This window comes from Ostrea edulis, chromosome 5, assembly GCF_947568905.1.
Source record: "Ostrea edulis chromosome 5, xbOstEdul1.1, whole genome shotgun sequence".
Classification (NCBI taxonomy): domain Eukaryota; kingdom Metazoa; phylum Mollusca; class Bivalvia; order Ostreida; family Ostreidae; genus Ostrea; species Ostrea edulis.
Window position 1 is genome coordinate 84,205,125 of NC_079168.1, and position 21,559 is coordinate 84,226,683.

At 35.6% G+C, this 21,559-nt stretch overlaps 1 protein-coding gene across 1 annotated transcript; it reads left to right on the plus strand.

Annotated features, from left to right (window-relative positions):
- Positions 1-504: 504 nt before the first annotated feature.
- On the plus strand, positions 505-11,912 carry LOC125651608 (monocarboxylate transporter 14-like). Its single transcript, XM_048880290.2, has 7 exons — positions 505-1,564; positions 5,776-5,971; positions 7,418-7,561; positions 7,672-7,939; positions 8,365-9,155; positions 9,518-9,659; positions 11,036-11,912. Exons 1-7 carry the CDS (start codon positions 1,478-1,480, stop codon positions 11,073-11,075), a joined length of 1,668 nt encoding a protein of 555 aa, XP_048736247.2. The 5' UTR covers positions 505-1,477; the 3' UTR covers positions 11,076-11,912.
- Positions 11,913-21,559: the final 9,647 nt, after the last annotated feature.

The window sequence follows — 21,559 nt, forward strand, 5'->3', positions numbered from 1 at the left end:
TGGAACTTGAACATTTTGGTCAAAACGGCGTCGATTCGAATGCAAGCACGAAGATATGTATTTCGCCATTGTAAATTTGTTTATCCAAGTTCACGTAGATCTGAGATGTTACATAAACTCATTAAAAGCATATAAACCGTATTTTCTCAATGATATAATCACTCCTCGATTGTACCAAGTCACCTATGTTTTTAGATTTGCTATATGCCAACGCTAGATATGACGCCACAATGTGCTTTTTACATGGTTGCGTATATTTCCCCCATTCAATGAATAGGTGGACCAAATGTCTAAAGTTACTGTCTAAACTGTCATATTGGATCCATGGTTGGATTTCTCGAAAAATCTCAAACTGAAGTGTGAGTTTCCTTTAAATTGAGCAGTGAAATTTTGGATGAAATATTTTTTCTTTTCCCGAAAAATTCAGGCATGTACAACTATATTTGACTTCAAGAAAAGTTTTAGGACTTTTGCACCGATAATGATACGCAATCTACATGAAAATAAGGTTCACAAGAGAAAGTTCACTATATTTGACCAAATACTCTTCCTGGCTTGAGGGGACTGAGTAAAAGGTTTTCTAAATGCTCCTGTACAGTTGAATGCAAGGTGAAGATAACGAACAGTGATCAATCTCATAATCTTGAATTTAAGGGGAAGGAGAACCAGGCAATGGCCTGAGACCGACTAGAAATCGGGAGGATTGATACGTTTAACACATAGTCTGTACGTTGTGCCGGTCAAAATCCTTTTGGTTTATGACAAACAAGACCTTCACCCATGATAGACCAGGTTAAAAAAGGAAAATCTAAAATGAATAAATAGAATAGACTTCCGATTTATGAATGATTTCGGAGGCCTATATTCCAACATCTCCACTTTGTACCTGACGTTTTAGACGAAAGGTCTGATGGTATTTATCATGTAGGAAATAGGGAATCATTATTCTGATCACTATCTAATATTTCTGAATATTCTGAATAAACCAAATTCAAGTATAAAAATGATAGGTTTTACATGTACAATTTATCTTGAGTCACCAGCAGGTCAGAAAATCTGGTACAGGACTAGTAACTCTGTCAGGAACTCTATTCGTTTACTGATGATGTGGACTATCGAGTCAAAACGCTAAGCTACCAGGTCATACCAAATCTCTAAGTACGATATTTCTCGACAACTTTTAAAAATCGATTCATTTGATACACGTCCAAAAAAGGTTTGTTTCATTTTTTTTTCATTTGTTTGTTTTGTTTTTTAAATTTTTGATGTAAGCACCCTCTAAGATTGATAATTGTTGTATATGAAGTGTTCATGTACTACGATTCTTAAGTGACGGGTGAAAAAGTAGAACATTTTAACAGGGCTGACGTGGTTGTCAAGCTTCACGTTTTCCCACCTCTTCAGTGTTATCAACCTTTACACATCGTTATAACCTTCTTTTCCAGATACATAACGTCGTGTGTTGTACACGATCCTGATGGAGAATGAGGAACGAGAAAAAGTTAGAACAGGCCAAGGGGCAGACTTGGAAATAGATGAAGGTCTCCCCACCATTGTAATCGAGGTAAGAAGTGGCTTTCAACATCGGGGGAATGGAATGTGCCCATAGCAGGGAAATAAACACGTGCTACCTGTAAAGATTTCTTATCTGGAAGGTCGTTAATAGAAATGTTGAAATTGTATTATCATGTGTCGGAAACTTTCATTCCGAACGTTGAAGCACATGCATACCTTTATTTATCCATACATTTAATTATCGTCTGCCCAAAATGATCGGGTAGTCTTTTCAGGTACTTTCATCAAGTAGATATTTCTCTGCTTGTGTGAGACACGAAAAGTTAGAGCATGGCCACATCGTCACAATGGCTTACTTCCTTTTGAAAATGATAATCAGCAGTACTGTATATTTTCCCCCTTTTCAGTATAATTATTGCCTAGCTTGATAGCTAAGTAAGTCAACGTGTCCAGCTGCTATAGTATTAAAACACATGTCGGACTGTTAAGGTGGAATGATACACCTGGTGATTTTTCCTGTACCAATTCCTCATATATTTATAGAAACATCTGTGATAACCCCAGATCACAAGTATTTGTCGTTTGTTTTTCACAATTTTTTATTCATTTTTTTAAAGAAAATTGAATTTCATCAATTTTCAATTGAATACTCCAGAACTCCTCATTTTGTCTTTTGAGATATTACTGTTTACAGTGTTGAATTAAAATACAAGAAAACAGTATTTTAGTGATCATATATTTTTTTTATTATTTCAGGAAAACATTTTTTTATTTTTTTTTTTAGATCCAAACAACCTGGTACTTTTTGTAAGAAAATCATACAATTTGCTTATAATTTCGTTCAAAAGCCAAAAAATCTTTCACAGATAAGTGAGACAGGAAGAAAATATACAATGTTATTGTAAGTCTTAAATGTAAGAATAAACTTTTTGTACAGAATTTTAGTGCACACCTGGATTAATTTATGCATACATTTGCATATGAGCAAAGCAGTAAAATAAAATGCATACATGTGCTGTTAAGATTGATTGATTTATTTCGTAATTACTATGACACACATATAAAGTTAAACACAAATTTAAAATATGATTAAAACTCTTCTGACATAATTAATAGACATAGTTGAAAGTACTGTTGTATTCAACCCATATATACCCAACAGGTTATGAATTGGGTTCGAATAGTAAGCAATACCAATGCCTGTGATTTACCCAAGATACATGGAAGATGAAGATAACGAACAGTGATCAATCTCATAACTCCTATAAATAATATAAGATAGAGAGTTGGGCATACACGGACCCCTGGATATACTGGATCAGGTGCCTAGGACGAGTAAGCATCACCTGTCGACCGGTCACACCCGCCGTGAGCCGTATGTGTTGATCAGGTTAACGGAGTAATACGTAATCAAACCAGTGTGCCAAAACACAGTTGCTATAATGCAAAAATGTACAATACGTATTTCTGTATGTATACAGACTTTTTTTTTTTTTTTTTTTTTTTTTTTTTTTTACAAATAAACAATATGCATCTTAATGCCTTTTATTAATATATCGTAATGAATTCAAAAGTTTGGAGTAAAAGTATCTAGTATGTTAACGATTTTATACCAAGAATACAACATTTTAATTAATTGACAATTAAAACATGATGTACATTATTAATTTCTTAAATTATTTTCATAAAGGAATATTAGAATAAAAAGCAGATGTGATCTACAACTAAATTGCACTGCATGTAATATTTACAGACAGACATGAATTAGTATATATTGATATGAAATATATGCTGTAATGTAACATAACACAATTGTAATATATATATATATATATATATATATATATATATATATATATATATATAGCTCTGGTATATCCAGACCTATTCTATTTTGTATTGCTTATAGGAGTTATAAGATTTATCACTGTTCGTTATCTTCACTTTCATATGCATGTCATAACATTCTCATGAAGTATGATTCATTCCTCAACTACACTGTCTTCGCTATCATTGTCATCAACAACCCGTAGCATATCGCTGGCATCCCAGTTTTTAAAACCGAATTCAATGCCCGAGCTGTACTGTCTATGCCCCAAATACCAGATGATTGTTCAAAGCTACAGAACTTGCGATAAAGTGACAGTCTGTAAAATAAAATACAAGCTATATGCCGATACATGTAACAGAACAAAATATTAAAACTTTGGACCCCATTGGTGTGACTTTTCGTATTGATTCTCGGGGCACCCATTTGAAGAAACAAAGTTTTACAATGATTATTACGATATCATAACGCTGCTTTAGATACCAGGAACTTCTTTTTCAAAGAGTCGTTTCTGGTACAGTATTTAGAGAAATCATAACTTTTACTTTAGGCTTGTACTGTATATAACTAGATCGATAGCATATGACCTTATATATATATATATATATATATATATATATATATATATATATTAAAAGCCACATCATTTGCAATAAATATATATATATATATTTTAAAAGCCACATCATTTGCAATAGATAGCAATACACATAATTAGTAAAAAATATATAAAAGAATATTGACTACAATTTTCAACACTTACATTGTAAATATGACAAGCTCATAGCGATAATTATGAAGGCTATCTAGCTGTACAGGCTTTGCACAGGTCTTTCTGATCGCTTTAGATATTAAATCAGTTGATAAGAATTATGAATTAATAATGTTGATAATTCTTGTTAGATGGTAAATATACATTTCAATATTGATACTGCAAATCTGACACTATAGTGAACATTTTATTTGCATATCGTAGCTCAAACGTGACCAAGAAGAACTGTGAAAGCAACCCAACTATCATTTGTTAAATTCCATGTTTGACTAGACAATTTAGTATTTGTGTACAACGAAGACCTGTATGAATTTTATCTATTGTTTGATATCGAATATACTTACTTCATGTGAACGGCTCCTTGTTTTCAGTTTTTCATTCTTCTTTCAAACAGACCGCACCGTGATGGTGCGTCAATGTTTGTGACGGTCACAAATTTTTCGACTGTTGAAATTCACGACGGGGTTCAACTAATTTCAGTAAACGTATTGTAAACAATGTTTCTTTATTGAAATTAATTTAATCTCGGACATACACCTATAAAATGATGTTTTATCACCTCAGATATTAAAATTGAGACTATTTTATATCGTTTTATACGATATTACAAGCATAAATAAAATATGTTGAAAATCGGTTACAAGTATTGTGATAATTAACAAATGTTTATTTTCAAATATCAGCACAGGTCAGGACCAGTAGAATATTTCTATTACCTCTATGATGGTATTATAAAATTGATGTCATTATGCACTCGGTCCATGTCTATGCTTTATATTACATTTGAGCATTTCATTACAAAAATGTGGTAATTTTAAGCAAATTCTTGTCTTTCACGATGTTTGGGGCAGTAGGTCTCAGATACACCAGTCCAAAATTCCAAAAATTTTACCACCCTGATAAACGAACTTACATAGGCTAACTTTTATGCAGAAAATAAATTGTTGAAACTTCACTTTAATTTTGGACATTTCACAGGGCCAATTTTGACCCTTCGTGGGCTTACTCCTTGTACAATGAAATAGTAACAGAACATAATATATCATACTGATGTATATGGACAAGATAGATACTGAGGATAATCTTATAAATAACTGAGATCTAATAGATGAACATTTATATAGGCATTTACCAAGTTTACATAATTCCGTAATATTTCCAGTTGATAATAGTTGGACAAGCTTGAAAGTGGAGGGGTGTTTATAATAATATTTCTTTAAATACTGTTTTCTAAAATCATTATAAAAAGGACATACTAATATAAAATGATGTTCATCTTCAATACTCTCAGAACATAATTTACATTTTCTTTCGTTTCTGGGAATATTGCTAAATCTACCTTGTTCAATTTCTAATCTATGTGAAGATAATCAGTAATGGTATTTACGTAAGAGGTGATTAAACGGGGCGGTCCTTCGGATGAGACCGCAAAAACCGAGACCCAATAGCACGATAAAGATCCCCCTGCTCAAAACAGAACATATACTTCCTAATATCGGGCTTCAAACGAACACTTTTAGAATCTATTTTGGCTACTATTTTACATTGTTTATGTTTTGACCATATTTCTAAAGTAAGTCGTAAAATTTAAATTTAATGTATAACCTTGTTAGCTGCATGTCTTCTGTAGGCTTTGGTTGAACTACTCATCTTTTCACAGGAGACGAGAAATGTGGCACCGGACGGCGGGTGGGGTTGGTGTATTGTCTTTGGGAGTTTTCTGTGTCACTTTATCATTGGGGGACTGGAGCGGTCCTCCGGTCTGTTATACCTCTACTTCCAGGACAGGTTTCAGAAATCTGCTGCTGCAACGGCGTGGGCCACAGCCATTCCTTCCGCAGTCAGACTAATGTTGGGTAGGTTTCCGAAGCTCTGCTGTCTTGAATTTTAAAATTATTCATCTTTAAAACTACATGGTGTTAAATTGAAGTAAACTTTCGAAATCAATCGAGTCTTCTAATTATATGAATTGCCGTTGCTGTCCATTATCCAAGTGGATGAACTTCTACAGTCTGTGTTGAAATATTGATACAAAGACAACGAAAAAACTACATTCACTGATTGATATTTAGAAAAATGTAGTTTAGTATGGGATATATGATAAATAATTTAGGTTGACTGAATACTTTGTATGACGGGTACATTGGTCTTTTTATTACCGACAAAGGGACGGACAAGACACTGTTTGGACTGATAATTTCCTGGAGACGGGAGTGTATCTAAAACAAAGGGAATTATTATTACACTGTATATCAATGCTGCTTCTTTTCACAACCCTAGAATATTACCCCACAGAGTATTATAGTGCACGTGATCAGTACATGTATTTGGAATTGGAACTGCTACCACCAGAATTAAGTCTTACCGGTGTTTGGAGTAATTGATGGTATTTTTAAAAATCAATCAGTCCACTTCCTCTATCACTACTTCACATTTAGGGCGAGATTGCAAGGTCAAAGGGGCGAAATGCGAGTGCGAATGCGTGAAATGCGAAGAAGAGATTTGCAAGAACGAAGGTGCTAAATATGAAGGCGGCGTAGCAATACTAGTATAACGCATTGTCACAGTCTTTCCTTCGCTTTCTCGCACTTACACTATCGTTCTTTCGCTTAATTTATGTGAAGAAGTTCCGATATACGCATGCCCAGGATGGATGACTTAATTATCAAGTTCTCTTTAAAGGGTCTATGCAATCCAATTTTTTGGTAGAAAAAAAAAAACATCTATCTAATCAAAACTTAATTATCTCAATCCATAAATAAGTTTTGAACAAATTTGTGCAGAAAGAAATTGTTCAGGTTCGCATAATTGAATATATTCGCCTTATGTTCATTATGTATGTGTCATTTTATATATGACATTACACAGTAAGATACCAACCCAGCCGTAAATGATGTGAGAACTTGATTATTATAAAGCTAGTGAATATGAAAAATTGAGGTTTGCGGCTTCGTATATGGATGCACTTAAATATGTACAGTGTTGTAGTAGAAAATAAACGAACACCAGCACACCTCTAGCGGCATCATCAGACTCGCACTTTTTCCTGGTTTCACGCATGTGTATTGATAACTTCTGATTGCACTTAATCAAACGAAGTTGCGATGGCGAGAGTATGGAGTTGCGAAGGTAGAGAAGTGGTATTAGTAAAGCACTCGCACTTAAGCTCCTTCTCCCCCGCAACTTCAACCTTCCTTGTCTTCGCACGTTTGTTCCTTTGCATCTTCGCCTTTAAACACAAAGGAGCGAAAGAGTAAGCGGCCTGAACTGAACAGTAACCATTATCACTTTCATTGTCATAGGGCCCCTGTGTAGCTTCCTTTGTAACAAGTTTTCCTGTCGAGTGGTGGTGATAACAGGGTCCATTATCTTCACTGCCACGCTCATCATGACAGCATATGCACCAACCCTAGAAGTGGTACTCTTCACATTCGGATTTTTAGGAGGTACAGTATAAATAAAATGAATTCTTTAGAACTTTTCTTTATTTTGTCATTTCAGAGAGTGCATCTAAAGTATATTTATATATGTTGTTCATTAATGATCTTGTTTGTAGGTTTCGGACGTAGTTTGGCATATGCCCCCGCCGTTATGATAGTGGGAATTTACTTCAACAAAAGACGAGGTATTGCAGTCGGACTCTCTACGTCTGGGGTAGGATTCGGATCGTTCGTCATCCCAGCGCTTGTAGAACTGGCATTCCACTTTTACGCTTTTACCGGGGGATTTTACATTTTGGCGTGTTTTGCTATACATATATGTATTAGCGGTATGCTGTTTCGACCACTGGAAAGACAACGTTTACTAATGGCTTTTGACAAAAGGCAAGATTTGTCTTTTGTTACAGAAGTGAAAGTAGCATTTAAATGTCCAGAATTATGAAAAAAAAATTCCATATAATGTCAAAAAATGAATGAAGAAATCGACACAGTTGTTAATTAATTTAAAAGAATAAAATCCAAAATGATCACATGATAATCAACATTCAGTTCATGATTGTAAACGTCTTGTTTCTTGAAAACTTCTGTTCATTAGGGAATATATTCTACAGGATCTTGTCCCTAAACACTACAAACATAATTACAAAATCCATGTGGATTGAAAGTATTTCACTTTTAGAAAGAATTCTATTCCGAATTTGGCATTTTAAATGAACTGCAATGCTGTATCGTTACTTTATACATATATCTATTGCAGCGGTGTGATTTGTTCTGCGGTACCGTGATGAATTATGCTTTTACATTTCTAGGAGAAAAAGTATAATGGACGGTACCAAAGTTCCATTGAGAGACACCAATGCGTTAGCATCTCACGAGAGTTTAAACGAGAATTCAAAAGAGAGTAACCCCAAGTTCAAATCTGACAACTCAGGGTACAAGGATACCGAAAACGAAAGCACGGTCGTTCCAAAGAGCAAAACCATCGATGTTATTAGAGAAGACGCATCACTGCTTGATAATGGAGAAAAATGTGTGTCGTTACAGAATGGAACCGTGGCAGAGAAGAATGGAAAATGTTGTGCTTTCCTTAGAACAGAGTCAAAATCTACGGGGTCAAAACAGAAGTACCTAGAACTTTCGCTTTTAAAAGATTTCCGTTTTTTATGTTTCTGTCTAGCTATTTTGTTGTTCACGCTTGCCTTCCAGTCTGCCTTTGTGTTTCTCCCAGCGTACGGCAAACAGATCGGTGCAACAGATATGGAGGCCGCGTCTCTCGTGATCATCACCGGAGCCTTAGACGGAGTGGGAAGAGTGCTCTCTGGAACTATTTTAGATCTGAAGAACGTTAAAAGATTCCGAGTCTATATATACAATGGTGTCATGTTTCTGGTAGGGGGCATTTCCTTCATAATTCCGTTTGTCCCAACCTACACTCATCTGTGCGTGGTCTGCGGTGTGTATGGGATACTTATAGGTACATATATCTCCCAGAAATCGGTCATACTAATTGACCTGCTGGGAGCGGGGAAACTCATCAACTCCTTCGGGCTCCTGATCAGCTTTCAGGGTGTCGGGATGCTTATAGGGCCACCCTTCTCAGGTACGAATTTGATTTTTGATATATACAGATTTTTCATCCATACAACTCCCGATCCGGGTTAGAATAGATCCTTAGTAACTACCTCTTGCTTTTCGTAAAAGGCGATTAAATACGGTGATCCTTCTGATGAAACCGTAAAAACCGAGGCCCCGTGTCACAGCAAATGTGGCACGTATCATTATATATATATAACACTACATAAATATATATTTGCATGATATTCATAAAGACATGTTGATATGCACGATCTAGATAAAGATATGTTGATATGAATGATCTATGTACATAAAGACACGTAGGCCATATATTTTGTCTTCATTTGTAATATCGCTTCAGTACAGTGTACCCTTTTTATTTTCTAGGTTTCCTGAAAGACATTGATGGACGGTATGAAAACGCTTTCTACGTGGGAGGCAGTTCCATGTTTTTCGGTGCTGTTATTCTATTGGTGTCAAATCTTCGACACTGGATGATGTCAAAGAAAAGTAATCCAAACTCGCAAAAGTAAATTACACGTTTTGCTAAGTGTTTTGTAGGTTTCCCGAGTCACTCAGGTGGTCTATAGTTTGCTAGTTGTCCATCGCCGACCAATGTTCGTCCTCTGTCTTGTGTTTACATTTGAACATAACTACATGTTCATTTTCTACTGAAGTTTGGTGTGTATTAGCATTGTGAACTTCCCTACCCTTTACTTCTGTACATTGATCTTGGAAGGCTAAGGTCAATTAAGTTTCATTTTTAACAAATCACAACTTGTTTGATTGGCTGTCTATTGAAGAGGTTTTTTTTATGTTGCTCAGGTGACTGTTAAAGCCCATGGATCTTTCGTTAATATATAATGACCAGAATAAGAAAACGGAGCAGTAATAATTCATTGTTTATGGTTTTGCGCCGTTTGGGCATTACTGGAAGAGAACACTGGTAGTTACGTGTTCAAGAAAACACAGGAAGTTATTTGTTTAAGAGATTACCGCTAGATACGTGTTCAACAGAACACTGTTCGTTACGTATTCAACAGAACACCGGTAGTGACTTGTTCAAGAGAACACCGGTAGTGACTTGTTCAAGAGAACGCCGGTAGTGACTAGTTCAAGAGAACACCGGTAATGACTTGTTCAAGAGAACACTGGTAGTGACTTGTTCAAGATAACACCAGTAGTTACTTGTTCAAGAGAACACCGGTAGTGAGTTGTTCAAGAGAACACCGGTAGTGATTTGTTCAAGAGAACACCGGTAGTGAGTTGTTCAAGAGAACACCGGTAGTGACTAGTTCTAGAGAACACCGGTAGGGTGTTCTAGAACGTTGTATGATATTGATATGATGAACATTATTGATCCATATATATCTTATGTAATGGTTGTGTGCGTACTTAAAATGTTTAGTCCCCTACCGGCGGAGCGGAAATGGAATACTAATTTGCTCTCATTGCGTTCGTCCGTCCGTCTGTCACAACTTAATCGGACATTATTTTGTTTTTTACCTTGATTGATTTAGGAAGCAGCAATTTGGTATCTGTGATTTACTGATATATTGTTACAGACCAACTTGAAGTTTCGTCATGATTGACTGATTTTTAAGAGATTTATGGGAATTTGTGCTGAATGTAGTTTTTCCGGTCGCATTTATGCATTACCTAAGTTTCGCCTTCGTCACTCACAGTTGAATTATTCTAACAAAAATTGTAACTTAGTTTCATATAGGCAGAATTCATTCTTGTGCTCAGTCTCTCTTTGAGATCTACAAAATGTTCGCCTAATTCACCACACATATGTACATAAGACCGAAATGACGATAGTTCCTGATGTTAAAAAATAATATTCGCCCACTTCTCTAGAAATATCGATTATAAATGTATCTACTTTTTATTCAAACACTGAAGATCTCGACACCACATGACGACAGAAATGCGGGCAGAATAAAGTTGGGAATGTTAACCACGTGGTGACAGAAACGCGGGCAGAATAAAGTTGGGAATGTTAAAGACGCTAGGTGCCGATCTTTATTGTTCAGAATACTGGAGATGATGTTGTTAGTAACACAGCACTAGAACTAAAGGCTAAGGATACACATGAAGAGTAGTTTGGTGTGACGATAAATACATCGTTTGCGGATGATCGTTGACATGTTCTGAAAATCAAAATTAAAGAAAATGCAAACCGGACAAGGTCCTGGCAATAGATGTAGGCTTATCAAATTCTTTTTTTTTTTTTTTTTTTATCTTATTCTATTAAGTATGTATTTAATATCGTACATGAACTGTTGACGTAAGATTCATCACGAAGAAATTTACGCAAACAACTTGACTTGGGGCCGGGAGGGGACATGGATTCCTATGCAATACTTACAGAGCGCTTGAGGTTTCTTGGGGGTATTTTTTTCAATAACAATAAGTTGTTTAAGACGTATTTCTTTGTATATTTTCTAAGACCATATAGATTTCAATTCCTTTACGTTTTATTTGTCTATATGTACATTATTTCACGTTATAATAGCAAGGGCAAATACACGTGTCTTTATTGTTTGCCAGTCTCTGACACACATGACGTAATATGACAATTTTATGTAGACCTTGTATGATTGTTTAAGAATTTTTGTGATGTTTACATGGCATTAGTATTAATTGTTATTTAAATATCATTTTGTTAAACATGACAAGATTGTATTTACAGAAACATTATTTTCTTTATCATCTACTGTTATTATTACGTATATTTTTAGCTCGCCTGAGCTGTAATAAACGTTTCTTATTCGGAGTCTCTCACCTTTTTGACTTCTTCTCAAGTATTGCTGGACCAAAATCAACCAAAGACAACGCACCTCGCAGAAAAGTTTGTTCAAGGTCAGGTTAGAACCGTCTTCCCAGTCCTTACAAACTTGGACGGCTTACATTGAAATATCTTAAAGCTGCATTACACACAGGGATGCGGAAGAACTATTACAGTTTGAGTGATCTGCCTTAGATTCACGTTTTATAGTGTAGGGTCAAGATGTGTTGTCAACCAGAGGCCAGTAATGATTGAGAATCTTGACTTTCAAAGTGGAGACTTCTACACTTATTGTCTACTTTGTAAAATCTGAATTTTCGAAAATCAGCATTGATACCCTATTTTTAGCTAGTATCATTTCATCATTAATTAAGTGACATGCCAAGCGTGATTTTATTGCAACAAACCCCCCATCCACCCACTGGTTTATGTGTCCGGCCTTCGTAACTTTTGCTTTGTTCATACAACATTAAATTTTACGTCGCATTAAATTCAATGCGAAGTAAAATAATGTGCATTAAATTGATTCGAATTTAAAAAATAGCATTGACACGGTACTAATGCGATGTAAACTAATTCTAAATTAAATATTTGAGAATTATTTCTATAGATATTTTATCGTTCAAAGCACTATGTTAAATGTATTTTATCACATAATTTTCCCCCTTTATCCAATGGATATCATTCATACGATATTCTGTTCTTATTCCACACTTTGTATTCCTACTCCACGTAAAGTAACGTAAATATATACAAACACATGCATGTGCATAGGAAATGTATCAGGATGACAGAATATTCCCAATAATTCAATTGTAAACAAAAAAAGTAGCACAAGTGTTGTAGAATCTTCAAGAATTTATATATGAAGTTAAGATCGAGGGAACAGGCCTGTCATTTCTATTTTCTACCCTATTTTAATATTCCTAGCTATTTATCGTCTTGAAAAGGTAAACAGGCAGCGTTGCATGCGATCCCTGCTCACGTTTTGTATTGATCATCAAAAATGCCATTGACGATTTTCTCAATGATCAAGAGAAAAAAAAAATTTGGTGGCATGAAATAACTGAAACCGTTTCTTGACATTCAAAATGAAAACCCTTCTATTGACACCCCCCCCCCCCCCCCCCCCCCGTCAGTCAGAACTGAATGACGTCGTACTGAATGTAAGAAACCCCGATGGTTTCACTTTCTGAAATGAACACACGAAGGTCTGTTACCACGCATCAAATGATCCCGGGATACGCCACATTCAACTGGACACAAGTCAATTCCATTACAAATACAGCTGTAAGAAACACAAGCACGTCTTACTTTTTCCAGACCACAATCTCTATCAGTGGGGACAATTTTCTTTCCGGTGGATTGTCTTTGGGAGTTTTCTGTGTCACTTCATCATTGGGGGACTGGAGCGGTCCTCTAGTCTTGTACCTCTACTTCCTGGACAGGTTTAAAAATTCTTCCGCCGCTACAGCGTGGGACACAACCGTTCCCTTAGCAGTCACACTATTGTTGGGTAGGTTTCCAAAGCTCTGAGTCTTGAGATGTAAAATTATGCGTCTTTCAAAATACATGGCGTTAAATTGCAGTAAAATCACGAAATGACGTTAAGTCTTCTCATTGTATAAAATGTAGTTGCTGCCCATTATCAAAGTGAAGGAAATTATTGATACAAAGACAACGGATAATGATGAAGCTACAGGTACGTATACTGATGGATATTTAGAAAAATGTAGTTTAGCTTGGAATGTATGTTAAGAAAAAATGAAATTGACTGAATACTTTTGTATGACGGGACATTGATTTTTTTTATTACCGACAAAGGAACGAGCAAGAATCTCTACACAGTTTTGGACTGATGATTTCCCGGAGACAGGGGTAGATTGAAAATTAAGAGAGCGCACGATTATATCAATGCTGCTTCTTTTGTTCAGTGACGAAAATTCGTAAACCTAGAATATTACCCCACAGAGTGTTATAGTGCACGTGATCAATATTTGGTATTTGAACTGCTATCACCAGAATTAAGTCTTACCGGTGTTTGGAGTAATTGATGGTATTCTTAAAAATCAATCAGTCCACTTCCTTTATCACTACTTCGCGTTTAAAGGGAAAGGCAACCCAAAATATTTTTACATGATAAATGATAGGATTAATCATATGATATAGATTTGTCATACAATTCTGTTGATATATGGCCTAGATAAGCTTCAGGACTATTTTGAAAACGTCAAAAATTGAAATTCCCGCGATCTATAGAGGCTGCCATGATGTGTAACTCTTTTGTATTCAAGACCAGAAAAATCAATAATTTTGACGTCACATCGTCTGCTCCAGTTTTGATGAGATTCTAAGGTTTTTTTTCTTGAAAATATTTCTAATGCATGTCAACAACGTCTTGCATACCCATACAGTCCAAAATAATTCAAAATAAGCCCTTTAAAAAAACCCTCACTGGTTATTATAACAGAACTTATAATAACCAGTCAGGGTATTTTTTTTTAAAGGGCTTATTTTGAATTGCATGTATTTTGGACTTTATGGGTATGCAAGACGTTGTTGACATGCATTAGAAATATTTTCAACAAAAAATTAATTAATGCTTATTCGGGGGGGGGGGGGGGGGGGGGTGTCCTGAACCCAAGTACCTGTGAGATCATCAAAGATGTGCATGTGGTAGATCTTACGAATAAATAGGTTGATGCCTTCCCGGCTAGCAGTTAATTACACTAATGCGAAGGGGAGAAGTGAAAAGTTCCCCCACCCGAAATTCCCGACTCAACCAAGTCACTTGAAAAGGAAATACTACGTAAACTGTGGATCCATCATTTGCGTAATGACAAGTTGAAGTTCAAGACATTTGTATGAAGAAACGTTTACAGTCGTCTGCTTGCCTTAAGACTTGACTGAATGTCTTCTTTTTTCAATTTCTTCTTGCGAAAGAGCGGGCTCAAATCTATACGGCTCCAAACTTAACTGTTCGTGACTTGTCATGTTTACAGTGCTGCTGAAATAAACCAGAATAGACGGTGTGACGTCATAAAGTAAACTTCAATGGCCACTCTCTTAGCGGCGGGTAATTCAAAATACATGATAGATTAATATTGATTTAATTGTTAAACAGGGGTTTTTGTCGTTAAAGACTGTCATTTACGATATCAGTAAGTAATACTTTATTCATAAAAGCAACTATGTGGTTAGGGTTGCCTTTCCCTTTAAGGTGAAATTGCAAGGTCAAAGGGGCGAAATGAGAAGTAACGAAATGCAGGGGCGAAAGAGCTAAATACAAATGTGACCGAGCAATACTACTATCATTCCTTAACATTCTCTTTGTCTACATTTTCCCTTCGCTTTCTCGCTTCCTTCCACTTTCGTTCCTTCATTTCACTTGGAGAAGTTTCGAAATACTTAAGTCTAGGATGGGTGACTTGATTTTCAAGTTCTCTTAAAATTGGTACAATCCATAAACATTGTTTGCAGGGAGAAAATTTGTTCATGTTCGCATAATTGAATGTATTCGACATATGGTTTATTTTATATGTGTAATTGTGTGTATGACAATGCTCATTTTAAAAGACACTAACCCAGTACATGATGTGATTATTATAAAGCAAGTGAATATGAAAATTGAGATTTGCGGCTTTGTATATGGATACACTTATATTGTATGTAAAGTTGTAGTAGAAAGTAAGAAATACGCCCCTAGCAGCATCATAAGGCTCCTGTTTTTCTGGTTTCACGCATGCATATAATAATAATGATTTATTTAGAGAGGGTAGCCAGAATAGTGCAAGACACTACTCTTCCCCGAGGCCTTCTGAAATACAAACAATACTCATAATGATACGTACAATCAGAGAATAAAAGGTGGATATTAGTCAGTAGTTACTTGGATCACATATATCGCCAGGTGACTATTAGGTTGTTTTGGATGAGAAGGAAAGATGGCGTTAATGATGCTAGCATTAATAAGATGGTCTATGGGTTTAGAAATTACATTCCAGAAATAAAATCTACATGTATGATCTCATTCCACGAATCAGTCTTTTGAGGCGCGCGTGTATGTGGGATTAAATTCTTTCAGCATTTAACTTTTCAGTCCCAATAATGAAGAAAACATTACTATTTAAATTTATGGCTCAGGACATACAATAAAGGTTTATAACTGTTACCAATATTTTATCATACAACAAAATTGTGATAGCATAATATTCAGACTGAAGAGAATAATTCATCGAGTTTGAATTATTTATACATACAAATCAAATAAATTGCTCTCAAATCTTGAATATTTTATTAAACTTTAATATCTATCTGCGTAAATACATGTAGGTATATTATGTACACAGTGCGCACAAAAGTCGCGTATGAATTTCACGCCAGGGGCACGTGCCGAAGTTACATAATTACATAATTTGGACCAGGAATTCTGAATCAATGTTTAATCAAAGTCATTGTTTTTAAACAATAAAACAACAAATCATTTGAAATGAGACTGGTCGGCCATGGGTTTCTGAATATTCTATACGCATGTTTAGATTTGGTTTAATCATGATTATAAACTATTAATTTCAAAACATGTTCATAAATAATTCGTTATGTTTGTAAAATGTATCCATTTTCTTTTTCACAACGAAGAATTTGAGTAAAGTTTGTGTGTTCAGTAATCACAGATCGCTAGTCCAGCAGCGATGAATCTCCGATATTAAACACACATTCAATTAGACATGATTGAGAAACAAACTGTATATTAAATTGCAGATTTTAAAATTGATGCCTGACTCAATGCTCTAGAGTTTTGAATTTAAAACAAATCAAACATAAGACCAGGGACGTATAAACAAGTATACACATCCCCGGAAAGACTAAATTATTCGAAAAATCCAATATGATCAAAAACATAACATTCTGTGTTATATTTAGGACGACAATGTTTACTTTGTGTACATGACCTGGTTCACACGCGATGGTTCCTCGAGGCGGTTACGTAATTGTAAACAAAAATAAACCCCGCGGTGTATGTAAGATGCCTGTTGTTAATGACTGAGTTGTTCTATGCTTGAAGGTTTGTTTCTTCAATTAAATATATCGTTGTTTTAATAACAAACGTAGAAGAGATAACCTTTTTCTCTCTTTTTCTTTGGAACGATTGTTTATATTAAAGCTACTAAATAATAAAAAAAGAAAGTTGTCGATAGATGATTTTTAAAGGAACCATAGATCACGTTAAAACTTTATTTTAAAAGAATATTAGCATTTCATGAAGTCAGATTTATCAATTAAAGCAAGTTTATTTAAGTTATACGCATATCCCACCCCCCTTCACCTACCTAATGATAAAGTTACCTGTTTGCGGGTCAAGCTTTTTACTCATATATAGCACAATACTCGAGCAAAATATTATGTTTATGAGACCAATAAGATGTTAAAGAACAACTTTTCCAGCGAAAGCCATATCGAAATATTTACTGTTTTTGAGTTATAAAGCGAAAACTTTGAAGATCCCCAGATCCCTAATTTAAGGGGTCAACCCCTTTTTAGGGATACCAAAAGAAAGCTCTTAACATTTTGCACAACTTTTGTTCTACACGTCTTAACAAAATGTTTTTAGTTTAAAAGATACAAAGGAAAATATATGTAATTTTTTTTTGTTCCTTTAGGCGTCCTATTTTTTTTTTTTAACCCTGTCAACCACCATTTCAAACGCTGTAATCAAAAAAACGATGTGCACAACTACAATGCTCCTACTTTTCATTTTCAATGCATTTTCTGCTCAAGCTTATACAGTCTCGGAGCCTTTGTCTGGAAACCAAAGCCCCTAAAATTTCATTCAAAGGGGAATAACTCGTGAACAGAAGGAATTTCTGAAATGTAGTACATGATTTTAAAATTGTTCTGTAAAGTTTATAAACCCTGAAAATTTGAGCAAAATCCATGCAGAAATGAGCGAGATATGAAGCTTCAAAGTTAGCGTCTAGGAAAAAGGAAAAAAAGAATAATAAGAATAATCTTAACCAGCACAATCAGTAGAAGGTCTTACGTTGTTACGGAAGACCTTAAAAAAGAGGAATAAGTTCAACAACCCATGCAACAAGATATAATTATACATGTAATCGACCGATTATAAAGTCTCCCAAACGGAAATACTGGCTGTATAAAAAGTGGCCTTGTATTAGTACTACTATTTTCCACCATTGACATCCATGCCAATTTTAACTTCATTTAAATAATGTAGATCACGAAGGCTTTGACTTGAAATTTTCCCTCAGTAAAACTGGTGTTACTTGACCTTGATCCTAGTTTGGAGGTCCCAACATCCTCTCATCATTTTTAATGATCCCATGTCTCTAGCAGTCTAAAGTTATATGCAAGGTGAAGATAACGAACAGTGATCAATCTCATAACTCCTACAAGCAATACAAAATAGATAGTTGGGCAAACACGGACCCCTGGACACACCAGAGGTGGGATCAGGTGCCTAGGAGGAGTAAGCATCCCCTGTTGACCGGTCACACCCGCCGTGAGCCCCATATCCCGATCAGGTAAACGGAGTTATCCGCAGTCAAAACCAGTGTGCCAAGAACGGCTTAACAATCGGCATGAAAGACGTCAGACAGCATTTGACCCAATGCGAGGTTGTATTGACGAACTAGATCGTTATAACGACCATAGAATTTGCGAAATGCTGACTTCAATCGTGACTGTTGAAATCCCTGTACCATCAACTTGTTTGTCAGTAGCTTACCTCGATTTAAAAACTGACTATACCCAGAACAAGCTCTTGCATATCGAATCAGTTGAGATATATAAACACCATATGCAGGTGATAATGGAACATTGCTACATAAATGTGGGAAGTTGACGATGGAGAAGCTGAAATCATCCCGTTTGTCATACAGTTGAGTTGTAGTTTGCCATTAATGTCTACTTTCAATAAAATATCTAAGTATGAAGCAGAAGTGGACGACTCTGTGGTGTCCTTTATTTCGAGCTCACAGGGATATATCAAATCGACATATGAATGAAAGCTATCATTGTTAATAGACAAAACGTCATCGATATATCTAAAAGTCAGAATTGAAGGTCACAGCGAGAGATTTTTTCTTCTCACGTAGAAGTTTTTGAATAAATTCTGCTTCATATGAATATAAAAACAGATCAGCTAACAAAGGAGCACAATTCTTGCCCATGGGAATTCCAACAGACTGTTGGAAGACCTGATCACCAAAGACCACGAAGATATTGTCAATGAGGAACTCTAGAATATTTTTTATTTCAACTTCAGAGTAGTTGTGCGTGGAATCTGAGCAACTATCTATTTTGTATTGCTTGTAGGAGTTATGAGATTGATCACTGTTCGTTATCTTCACCTTGCATATAACTTTTTATAGTCAAAGTCAATGTGAATACTAGTTTGTAGGTCACAACACCATGTTTGGAGGTCCCAACATCCTCTCATCATTTTTAATGATCCCATGTCTCTAGCAGTCTAAAGTTATATAACTTTTTATAGTCAAAGTCAATGGGAATATTAGTTTGTAGGTCACTACACCCTTTTATCATTTCTGAAGATTCCATGTCTATCATTCCCAGTTATAAAGTTATACAAAACTTATGTTTACGGTCAGAGCTCACTGGAGTCACATGACCTTGATACCAATTTGTAGATCCCATCATCCTTTTAGTATTTCTGAAGATTCCATCTCTTTATTATCTTATTCATTATCTTAAGTAATACCAAATTTATGACCTAAGGTCAGAGGGCAAGGTCACTGGAGTCACTTGACCTTGATTTCATCATCCTTTCAGAAGATCCAATATTTCTATCGATTCCAGTTCTAAAATTATGAGCTTGTATGTTTAAAGTCAGAGGTCAAGGTCACTTGCCCTTGATACTGTCTTGTAGATCTCATCATCCTTTCAGAAGATCCCATGTATTTATCAGACATGGTTCTTAAGTAATACCAGTTTTAAGTTCTAAGATCAAAGTCACTTGACCTGTCATCCTCTTGCCATTTCTGAAGATTCCGTGTTGGTATTTGTCCTGATTTTAAAGTTATACCAGTTTTTATGTTCATGGTCAGAAGCCAAGGTCTCTGGAGTCACTTGACCTTGATACTTGTTAGTAAGGCCCTGTCAGTCTCTATTCATTTCTGAAGACTCCAGGACTGTCATATTTGTCAAGTTATATCTGTTAAATTTTGGAATTAATTATTTTCTTTATAGAGTTCTGTTATACCCCACCCCCATTTGATTCCCCCTCCCCCAAATGTAGACTAACCTCCTTCAATCTGAATACATTGTATTGTATCTTGTTTAATGTAAGGTGAAGATAACGAACAGTGATCGATCTCATAACTCCTATAAGCAATACAAAATAGATAGTTGGGCAAACACGGACCCCTGGACACACCAGAGGTGGGGTCGGGTGCCTAGGAGGAGTAAGCATCCCCTTAATGCTGTATGGTCCGAATTACAATATTTGTTTCCTTCTCGTTAAAACGCTATTAAATCATCGTATGTACATCTGAGGCTGTATGAAATATCATACATTATTTCACCTGTTTTATTCAAAATTATTTGACTTTAAATCGATGTTTACAAATAACCACGTCACCCTGCCATTTCAAATGATGGTCATGTGACCAGTTCAACCGTTCAGATCATCGGTGGTCTTATCAGTGCAAGGTGATTTCAACAGTACCTTGCCATAAGTTTAATAGAAATAAAAATATCAAATACCTCTAAGTAATTCGTTGTTTTACGCTCTTTCAGCCTTAAATAGTTGCGTATGAGTTAATACATAATGTTGGGATTCCCCTGACGCGCGTGGGTTTATTCAAAGACGTCTAACACTGTATGATTTATATATGTACCACACTATATTTACTTTCTAAATAATATTCTCATTGTTTCCTTTTACATGCATATAAGTATGTAATTAAGGGAAAGTTAATAACTTTATAAAGTAATTCATTTACTTTATAAAAATAAAGTAATTATGTACAAAAATAATACATGAACATCGGGTCATACAGCTTTAACATCTCGCTCGAAAATTTTTCACTGATATGGAGACGTCGATGGGCTTCAAATGTAGGTCTATGCTCGGCGCTTACAGCCATTGAGCAGTGAGTGTTCTTTAGCGTGCCACACCTACTGTGACACGGGACATCCGTTTTTAAGGTCATCTCCGAGGACCTGATGCGATGGAACTGTCACTACCCGTTTTAACAAATTGAGTCTGTCGCGGCCGAGATTCGAACCCCGGCCTACTGCATGCGGGGCGAACGCTCTAACCTCTCGGCCACCGCGGCGGTTCAACCTGAATACAAAAACATTTCTGCACATCTAGATACATATTGACCTATCATATCAACTGGTTACGGAGAAAGGTGTCAGGCAGTTTTAGGTGCGAGAAAGCAGCGGAAGAAGATTGGTTGATTTTATATTGTTTAAAGGGAAAGGCAACCCAATTTTTTTTTACTTAATAAATGATAAGATTAATTATATGATAAAGACCTGTCATATTATTCTGTTGATACATGGCCTATATAAGCCTTGAGCAGTACTAATTTTAAAACGTCAAAAATTGAAATTCCCGCCATATATATATTTAATAACTGACCATTTTGGCC

Bases quoted from the DNA above. Each gene is read 5' to 3' on its own strand.
- LOC125651608 (XM_048880290.2), top strand. From the start codon at position 1,478: ATGGAGAATGAGGAACGAGAAAAAGTTAGAACAGGCCAAGGGGCAGAC. The intron at 7,940-8,364 runs GCAAGATTTGTC...TTACATTTCTAG, and splicing joins CTAATGGCTTTTGACAAAAG to GAGAAAAAGTATAATGGACG. The intron at 9,660-11,035 runs GTAAATTACACG...CAAACACTGAAG, and splicing joins AGTAATCCAAACTCGCAAAA to ATCTCGACACCACATGACGA.